General features: G+C 40.4%; 4 protein-coding genes across 4 annotated transcripts; 3 read left to right on the top strand and 1 right to left on the bottom strand.

Annotated features, from left to right (window-relative positions):
• The first annotated feature begins 1,278 nt into the window (after window positions 1-1,278).
• LOC108556685 (glyceraldehyde-3-phosphate dehydrogenase 2) lies at window positions 1,279-3,048 on the top strand. The gene is made up of 2 exons (XM_017912892.1): window positions 1,279-1,375; window positions 2,028-3,048. Exon 2 carries the CDS (start codon window positions 2,031-2,033, stop codon window positions 3,030-3,032), a length of 1,002 nt encoding a protein of 333 aa, XP_017768381.1. The 5' UTR covers window positions 1,279-1,375; window positions 2,028-2,030; the 3' UTR covers window positions 3,033-3,048.
• Window positions 3,049-3,092: 44 nt separating this feature from the next.
• Window positions 3,093-4,051, bottom strand: LOC108556686 (60S ribosomal protein L19-like). Its single transcript, XM_017912893.1, has one exon. It carries the CDS (start codon window positions 3,883-3,885, stop codon window positions 3,226-3,228), a length of 660 nt encoding a protein of 219 aa, XP_017768382.1. The 5' UTR covers window positions 3,886-4,051; the 3' UTR covers window positions 3,093-3,225.
• Window positions 4,052-4,191: 140 nt separating this feature from the next.
• LOC108556689 (U3 small nucleolar RNA-associated protein 14 homolog A) lies at window positions 4,192-6,748 on the top strand. Its single transcript, XM_017912896.1, has 2 exons — window positions 4,192-5,167; window positions 5,228-6,748. Exons 1-2 carry the CDS (start codon window positions 4,319-4,321, stop codon window positions 6,674-6,676), a joined length of 2,298 nt encoding a protein of 765 aa, XP_017768385.1. The 5' UTR covers window positions 4,192-4,318; the 3' UTR covers window positions 6,677-6,748.
• Window positions 6,749-8,024: 1,276 nt separating this feature from the next.
• LOC108556688 (tctex1 domain-containing protein 2-like) lies at window positions 8,025-8,856 on the top strand. Its single transcript, XM_017912895.1, has 5 exons — window positions 8,025-8,104; window positions 8,166-8,332; window positions 8,384-8,517; window positions 8,577-8,710; window positions 8,777-8,856. Exons 2-5 carry the CDS (start codon window positions 8,172-8,174, stop codon window positions 8,822-8,824), a joined length of 477 nt encoding a protein of 158 aa, XP_017768384.1. The 5' UTR covers window positions 8,025-8,104; window positions 8,166-8,171; the 3' UTR covers window positions 8,825-8,856.
• The last annotated feature ends 77 nt before the right edge of the window (window positions 8,857-8,933 follow it).

Here is an 8,933-nt window from a genome sequence, read left to right as displayed (position 1 = left end):
AAAACACTGCTTTTTCGAGCATTTTTTAACTTTGAAAATTAAAAAATACGAAAAAAACGTTCTACATCTCATAACAGGCGAATCGATGACAGCACAAAGATGTATTTACGCTTGTTGGTATGGTGAGATATTCAGCTTTCATACGAGTGGTCGATGATGTAATTATCTTACGGGGTTGTCGAGAAATTAATTTCAAATAAAAAAAAGCGTTCTGAAAAGTTGCAGTTCAATTGTGCCACCCTGTATAAGCAATACTTGTTACTTGGCAAGTAACGAGTATTAAATTATTTTACGAAATGTATTTATCTACAAAAGTTTACGAAACCTCCGTCGACTCATTCAATCGTCTTATCTCCCTACTATATGATAATTTTCATTATTTTTTTTATTTAAGACTGTGTAGTTAGCTAATATATATAGTACGTCTCCCGTTAATATGATTTTTGTTATGTATCATGGATGTTTATGCGTTTCAGGCAAGGTTTTTTTTGGAGATAAGGTGTTAATTTGATCGCTTGGACTCGGACATTTTCCATTATAAATAGATAGTACAATCTACTGCGACACACTCAATAGTTGATAATAATAAAATTAACACATTATTCACAATTCATAGAACATGCAAAACCGTTACGGATCAAGATTAATCGAATTAATGCACGATTCTTATTGACTTGTTGCATCATAAAGCTGTCTCTTCAATAGCGATTTATTTACATTTGACAATTGAAAGATGTAAATGTCAAATAAATAAAGCTGAATTAGAAATTTCCATCTAGAAGTTTGTAATCGTTTGAGATTTGATGTAAATCTTGCTTAATCTATGTAGTCCTTGTCGGGAATGACCCCCGCCGATACACGGAGATTTCCAAATTGTCTCAATCGCTCTCCAAATTGAAATTATATAAAAAAAAAACAAAATCGTTCTACGCCTATTGAGATGACAGGAACATTCGTCAAATATTCAAAGAAGTCAACGAGCCTCGTCGTTCCTATTAAATTGAGTCCACTGTAAAGGAAATTGCAATCTACGTGACTCTCTTCAGCTACTCTTGAATTCGCCAACCGCACGAACAAATTGTGTGCGTTCCCATACGAATCCCATAGAAAAGTACACCCAAAAAAATAAATGTTAATCCGATAAGATGTCGTCTTCTTACGTCTTCAATTTTTCTATGCTTCATTCGAGATTGTTCCACGAAAACCTAATGTGTCTGATTCAAACGTTGGCGCTCCTCTAAATTGGACCAATGATGGAGAGGGCGCGCCTCTATATAAACGCACTTTCGTCCTTCAAACGACACTTTGCAGTGAACTGTGGCAGTGAGCAGACACGATCGATTTGTAATCGTATACAAAGTATTGTTACTATCTAGTAAGCATATTTACCTTTTCATTATTTATTCGAATACATTTATTAGATATAAATAGAGATAAAAACAAAAAGAGTTTAATTGTCAATCCGCTTTCTGCAACTGTTTTCTCAGCAATTGCATCGTGAATAGTGGAATTCGACAGAAAAAAAAATTCCATCGATTCCGTTATCGGTTACATATATGTTTCGTTGCGTAAATCAGGATCTACTGATTACACACACGTCCTATTGAAATAAGAGTAACACGTAACCACCAGATCTTGTGTTGCAACAAATTTGATTGTTACGACTTTATCGTTCGACGACTTCGAAAATGCCGGCTCGTCCTCTGGCTGACCTTCACAATGGGAATGCAATTTCGTACGTGGAGATATGCATATATTTTGTGATCTCTCTGTGTTTTTGCATTGTCTCTTGATGAGATCCTGCAAACCAACCCCGTTGCAGAACTGGTTTTAACCGTTGGTTAAATACGTAACAACCTTCGCATTCAAACTTTACTGTTACAACTTTTGCATAACTTAATTGGCACTGATTGTAATTACTTGACTGATTGGGTTACTTAACGCGTTGTGGGTGGACCCTGCTGCATTTATCTTTTGAGCTCCGCCCTTTTTAATTGATTGGATTTTCAATTTTTTTTTTGTTGCAGAACATGTCTAAGATTGGAATCAACGGATTTGGCCGCATCGGTCGTTTGGTGCTTCGCGCCTCCATCGAACGTGGAGCGTCCGTGGTGGCCATCAACGACCCCTTCATCAGCGTCGATTACATGGTCTACTTGTTCAAGTACGACTCCACCCATGGCCGCTTCAAGGGCACCATCGACTGCAAGGAGGGCAAGCTCATCGTCAACGGCAATGAGATCTCCGTCTTCCAGGAGCGCGACCCGACCTGCATCCCATGGTCCAAGGCCGGAGCCGAGTACATCGTCGAATCCACCGGCGTCTTCACCACCATCGATAAGGCATCCGCCCATTTGAAGGGAGGCGCCAAGAAGGTCATCATCTCCGCCCCATCCGCCGATGCTCCCATGTACGTCTGCGGCGTCAACTTGGACTCTTACGATCCAAGCCACAAGGTCATCTCCAACGCCTCCTGCACCACCAACTGCTTGGCTCCACTCGCCAAAGTCATCCACGACAACTTCGAGATTGTCGAAGGTCTGATGACCACCGTGCACGCCACCACCGCCACCCAGAAGACCGTTGACGGACCATCTGGAAAGCTGTGGCGCGATGGCCGTGGTGCCGCTCAGAACATCATCCCCGCCTCGACCGGAGCCGCCAAGGCCGTCGGCAAAGTCATCCCAGCCCTCAACGGCAAACTGACCGGCATGGCTTTCCGCGTCCCAGTTGCGAACGTCTCCGTCGTCGATCTGACCGTCCGTCTGGGCAAAGCGGCCAAATACGATGACATCAAGGCCAAGATCAAGGAGGCCGCCGAGGGCCCCATGAAGGGAATTTTGGGATACACCGACGAGGAGGTCGTCTCCACCGACTTCATCGGAGACACCCACTCCTCCATCTTCGACGCCGCCGCCGGCATCCAGCTGAACGACAACTTCGTCAAGCTCATCTCTTGGTACGACAACGAGTTCGGTTACTCCAGCAGAGTCATCGACCTCATCAAATACATCCAAACCAAGGATAACTAAAGGGACAGAAAAATAATCTGCTCGCGCACACACTAAAATCGGGGAAGATATTATTTTTTATTTTTCGTAAATTTCGTACCTAGTCTAATGTAAACTTCCCTACTCCCACATACTAATCTTGTTTATGAACATAAACCCAAAGCAAATTTTCTACATTTAAACAAATACATAACATTTTGAAAAAAAATTAACACTACTTATTTTTTTTCTTCCTACCAGTTACGTTGGTCATATCTTCCGGAGCACTGGTATCTCCACCCTCCGGCACAGCAACCACCTCCTCCTTCTTGTCCTCCGAAGCCAGCTCCTTCTTCCTCATGGCGATACGCAGCATCCTCCTGTGTCGTGCTTCGCGAGCTCTGGTCCTGCGGGCCTCCGCCTGGTCAGCAAGCAACTTGGTCCTAGCCATGTTCGCCTTCTTCTTGAAAATGTACTCGATCAAGACGCGCTTGTTCTTGAAATGATTTCCCTTCACTTTCATATAGAGCTGGCTGTGGAAATGCTTGTCAATTTTCTTGGCCTGTCTGTACTTTCGCAGCAGGCGTCGCAGAATTTGCGTGCGAACCGTCCATGTCCTCTTCGTATTGGTCCTCGCGTTTGCGGTCCCTTTGCGCTTACCGAAGCCGCTGTGTCTTCCCAATTGTCGGGCCCTTTTGGTCTTTCGGACTCTGTACTTGGAGTGCATCGCGTTAGGCTTCATTATGATGTACCCATCGTTCAGCAATCTCCGCACCCCCAGACGAGTATTAGCCTCGGCAATAGCAAAGCACTCGTTCGGATCCATCCATATCTTGCGCTTACCGCAACCCTTAATGGAAGCCGCCAATCTCTTCTGCAGTCGCAAATTACTCATAACTCTCTTCAAAATAATACTCGCTTAACAACTGTTAGCAACAAAATCAACAACTATCAGCTTTTGTTTTTTTTTGTAATCCAATACCCCTTATTAAAACAAAATTTAATATCCCTGTTCGAATGTATCAACAATGAATACTCATATTACAAAACTTATTATAACACCCCATTAACTTTGTATAATTTCCTATTAAAAAAAATATTGTTTCTGCACTTGAGTTCATTGAAAAATTCAAATTTTCGAGCTATCGAAATAAATTTAAACTAAACTTAAGTAAAATTGCGTTGGTAGCACCGATTCTTCGATGCATAGCGCTCCCGTTTCAAAATTTGACATTATACTGCTGATGGTTACTTTATAACCTATCATTTTAAGCGTGTTTTTATTTTGTCCGGTGTCTGCTGTGTTTTCTATTAAAAATACTGCCGCAATGGACAGCGACGTCAGTAAAGACTCGTACAATTCAGACTCTGATATTGACGAGAAAACCCACTCCAAACTATTAGAGAATGTCCTGAATCTGAGCAAGAAGAAGCTGGTGAAGAAGCCAACGCGGACGGAAGCGACGAGCACTGTTTCCGAGTTCGATTTGGTGAAGAGCAGCGGAAATGTGCGCCTACTTGAGCTCGCAAAAGGTCTGGGCAAGTCCAAAGGCGAAGCTAAACTTGCGAAGAGGTTGTTCAAAAGCACAGCCGAGACCATCCGGAAGCCAGCTGAGAAAATTGAGGCTGACAGATCGCACAGGAGGGTAGCCTACAAATCAACTCAGCAAGCACTGGACAAATGGGATCCCATTGTTACATCGATGAGGGCCGCTCCTACTCTCTCATTTCCTTTGATTGATCAAAACTTGGAGAAGGATGAAAGCAAATTGGAATGCTGGAGATTGAAATCAGAATTGCAGCAGAAACTAGAAGAAGTTGATCCAAAAATAGAAGAAATTCATGTTGAGACTAACAGTTTTCCATTGACGTTGCAAGAGATGTTGGAGAAGAGACAGGAGGCAGCCAAGATGAGGGTGAAGATGGGTTATGAATTGGCGAAGGCTAAAAGGTTGAAGAAGATTAAAAGTAAGACTTATCACAGAATACAAAAGAGAGATAAAATCAAGCAGCAGCTGAAGGAGTTTGAGTTGTTGCAAAAGACTGATTCGGAAGCAGCTTTGGCCAAGTTGGAAGAAATTGAAAAAGTTAGGGCTTTGGAGAGAGTGTCTTTGAGGCACAAGAATACAGGAGCTTGGGCTAAGAATAAACAGATTAGGGCTAAATATAATACTGATGTAAGTAAATATCTTTATAAGAAATAATTATGATTATTAACATTGTTTATTTATTTTCAGATAAGGAAAGTTTTGGCAAATCAGCTGAGTCTGAGTAAGGAGTTGACCCAAAAAATTAAACCGAAGTATGATTCTGATGATGAAGAAGCGCCCACACAACAGACTCAAGTCAATCAAATTAATAAGGACCCGTCAAATCCATGGACCAACAGTAATTTAAATATTAGCAAGGAAGTTCATGATTTTGTGTCTGGTTATAGGAAGTATTGGGAGGAGAAAAATAAGATGGAAAAAGGTGAAGAGGAAAATAGTAAAATAAAGAGGATAACTGATTGCAGCACTCCAATGGTAGTCGAAAGTGTTCCTGAAAACGTGGAGACACTTAAAGAAACACCAAGTATGGAATGCGAGCTGCATGATTTTGTTAAGGATGAACGATTGGGAAGCGGTGATAAAGTTGCCAATAAACCGTCGAAGAGTCAGAAAATAACTGAGTGGAAAGTTGAGAAAGTTCAGGTAAACAAGCGGAAGGAAACCAAGAAGATTGAAAATAAAGATTTTAAAGTAGCAGACGTTCGCCTGGATCAAAAACTGGCGATGCACGATCAGAAATTGCAAAATTTGTTTAGGGAGAAGATGGCAAAAATTATGAAAAGTTGGAACTTCAAGGTTGCCGAAAGTGAAGAGAAGGAAGTCGTTAGGCCGTCTGGTAATATGAATCTTAGGCCGGTCGTAACGAAGCCCGATCTGGATGAGGAGCTTCTTGAGACTGCAGGAAACGACAGCGATGATGACGACAATGAAAATAGCGATCCGCTGAAGAACGTTAACGTGTTGAAAACACTGCAAACGGCGGAAGAGGCGCGCGAAGAAATTGATCCGAAAAAGTTCATCGCTCCACCTAAAACTGTCTACTTGACCGCCGACGTACCCAATTTGGTGACGTTCAACGAGGAGCAGGCATTGGAGGAGAACGATAATCAGGTATTCGCTGAGGCCTTCGAGGATGACGATGTGACGAACGAATTTGCCAAGGAGAAGGCGGAGGAAATTGAAAAGTTCAATCCGAAGGCTGTCGATCTCACGCTGCCCGGCTGGGGTTCGTGGGGCGGCAAGAATCTCGAGGTGCCGAAGAAGAAACGCGATAAGTTCACCATGAAGGTTCCCGAGAAGCTGAAACGAAGGGACGACAACATCGGTCATCTGATTATCAACGAGACGCCCAACCTCAAGTTGAGGCAGCATCTTGTCACCGAGGTGCCGAAACCTTTCAAGTCCGTCAAAGATTTCGAATCGAGTATCAGGCAACCACTCAGCAACTCTTTCGTCCCGGAAACCGTCTTCAGGAAGCTCAGCGCACCGAAGGTTACCACCAAGATGGGAACCATCATCAAGCCCATGGATGAAGACGTTCTTCTGCTGAAAGAGAAAAGGGCCAAGATATTCGAACGGAGTTTTCCAGCGAAGGACACGCGAAAAGTACACAAACGCAGGAAGTCTAAAATCTAATCAGACAAAACGTATTTAAATAAAACACGTTATTATTTTTTGTTATGTGCTATGAGCTTGTTTATGAGGGTCGACCAAAACTTATTAATATTTTCACTTAAATAATAAAAGAATTTTAAATAAATTATTTATATTTTAAGTATAATAAAAATCATTCAAGAACGTATATTCGTATACTTTTCAAATTTATGCTTTCAGCCATGTTAGTGTGTTGTTTACATTTAGTGACTGAGTGATAGTGAGCAAGTAAGTAACAGTTTTTCATTATTATTTATATAAATATGTATGTACAATTAATGCACGTTTTATATTAGGATGGTTAATACTTGTTGCGTTGAAGGATGTTTTACAAAGCAAGAAGACAAAATAGTGTTGAGATTATTTCCACCTATTGATTCTTTGTTATTTGAGCAGTGGAAAGTTGCTACAAGTAACAATTCACTGAAAGATATGGACAATCAGTATATAAGTAAAAATAAGAAAGTATGTAATCTTCATTTTCCTGAAAAGTGCAGAAAGAGACCGAAGTTCTTAAAGTACGATTATCTAATGATGACAGAAAATCTTATGAATGATGCAGTTGTTGACTAAATTAATATTGTTGATGATAGTGATACAAGTATTGGCAATTCAGATCACTTGGGTTGTACAACAGTACAAGTTAAGAGTGAAGAAATTAGTATTGATGCTGATAGTACCAGAACTATTAACAACAATCTTATTAATTTGAATCAATTGAGTTGTAAAACAAAACAAGTTGAGACTGAAATGGGTATTGTTTCTGAATTAAATTTTGACATAGAAGATGTTGGAAAGAAAGTGTCTGTTATTAAGAATGGTAATATAAAAAAAAATCAAAGCATAAGCAGAAGACAAATGCAAAAACGCATATCCAATTTGGAAAAATAAAATAAAATATTTGAAGATAGATCAGTTACTCTCATTTTTGGATGGTTTGTGGATTTGAGGATGATAGGACATGTGGAATAGCAGATCATGCTCAGGTGTTTATGGTGAGGAGTATTTACAAGAAGTGGAAATTTCCTGTAAGTTATATTTCTACTCAAGGTACAACAAAATCCTGCACAAGAGTACAATTCCTGAGGAAGGAATTTGTTCACAACATTGGAGAGATGAAACAAGAGGAAACATAGGCATTTAGGAGAAAGGAGTTTGTTCAGAAAAGCTGGAGAAGCCTATATATATATAAGACAATTTGTTAAAAATAATAAATATATTTCGTAAATTTAAAAATCATTTATTTCATAAATTCAAAATTAAAACTAGCGATTAAATCGTTTAACGGCAACTTTAAAGGCCTGTTAAATCGTTTGCGCCCAACTTCACGTCCGTTACCATGGTGATCACTTGTTTGAAAATATTCGCCACTGTCAAATTCACGTCAAACTTTAATGTTGTTTATCCAAAGTGAGTTTAAGAGTAACAACCGCCAGAATTTCACTGCATTAACGCCAAATCTTTGTTGCAGTTTACGATGGAGGGCCAAGCTGATGAAACGAACGAGATCGAGTCTCAGGTCGAGCTGCCGGAGGAGCCTCAACTGCCAGAGGAGCCTCAGCTGCCGGAGAAGTCTCGTAGCCACGAGTCCATTGTACCGCAGAGTGCATACGTTATCAAACCGAGTCTACCTGAAAAGTAAGATTATAAGATCTGTCACACGATGTGCTTAAGTCGAGAATGTTTCAGGTTTAAGCAACTGCCAATCAAAGAAATCATCATGCAGGTGCTACTGAAGACCCTGGTCGGGAAGACCTATGATAGTGTTGAGGCCAAAAAGTGGACCACATCTATAGCTAATAATGTCAGTGAAGATATCAAAGGTGATATTGGAAAGTTTCTGAAACCAGTAGCAAATAATACTTTTGTTGTTCTATTGTAGAATTGCATATGAAAAGGTATAAGCATGTGGTGCAGGTGACGATTGGAGAGATGAAAGGGGCCGGAGTGAAGTCAGGTCTGAGATGTCTCTGGGACTCCGAGACTGATGGTTACACCAGTGAGATTTACATGAATGTATGTATGCCTTTATATCTCAATCAATTTATGGTACAAATGTACACATTTTCCTTATGCTTTCAGGACTCCATCTTTGCTGTGGTTGTAGTTTTTGCTATTTATTTGTATTAGTTTTCTTTTATGTAATATATTTTTAAGAAGTATTCATTGTTTTTGTGACTTAAGTCATATCTTTGTTTAGTTCAAATTTGGTTAACAATTGAATATTTTCTAATGAAAA

The sequence above is a fragment of the Nicrophorus vespilloides genome, unplaced genomic scaffold (assembly GCF_001412225.1).
Source record: "Nicrophorus vespilloides isolate i.1.1-1 unplaced genomic scaffold, Nicve_v1.0, whole genome shotgun sequence".
In the NCBI taxonomy this organism is placed as follows: Eukaryota; Metazoa; Arthropoda; class Insecta; order Coleoptera; family Silphidae; genus Nicrophorus; species Nicrophorus vespilloides.
Note: the sequence above shows the minus strand (reverse complement) of the source record. Positions and strands in the feature narration are given on the sequence as shown.

What these genes read in the sequence shown, in the direction of transcription:
- LOC108556685 (XM_017912892.1), top strand. Translation starts at nt 2,031, where the DNA reads ATGTCTAAGATTGGAATCAACGGATTTGGCCGCATCGGTCGTTTGGTG.
- LOC108556688 (XM_017912895.1), top strand. Translation starts at nt 8,172, where the DNA reads ATGGAGGGCCAAGCTGATGAAACGAACGAGATCGAGTCTCAGGTCGAG. An exon ending in AAACCGAGTCTACCTGAAAA is followed by an intron (nt 8,333 to 8,383) that starts GTAAGATTATAA and finishes AGAATGTTTCAG; the next exon opens with GTTTAAGCAACTGCCAATCA. An exon ending in CCAGTGAGATTTACATGAAT is followed by an intron (nt 8,711 to 8,776) that starts GTATGTATGCCT and finishes TTATGCTTTCAG; the next exon opens with GACTCCATCTTTGCTGTGGT.
- LOC108556689 (XM_017912896.1), top strand. Translation starts at nt 4,319, where the DNA reads ATGGACAGCGACGTCAGTAAAGACTCGTACAATTCAGACTCTGATATT. An exon ending in GGGCTAAATATAATACTGAT is followed by an intron (nt 5,168 to 5,227) that starts GTAAGTAAATAT and finishes ATTTATTTTCAG; the next exon opens with ATAAGGAAAGTTTTGGCAAA.
- LOC108556686 (XM_017912893.1), bottom strand. Translation starts at nt 3,885, where the DNA reads ATGAGTAATTTGCGACTGCAGAAGAGATTGGCGGCTTCCATTAAGGGT.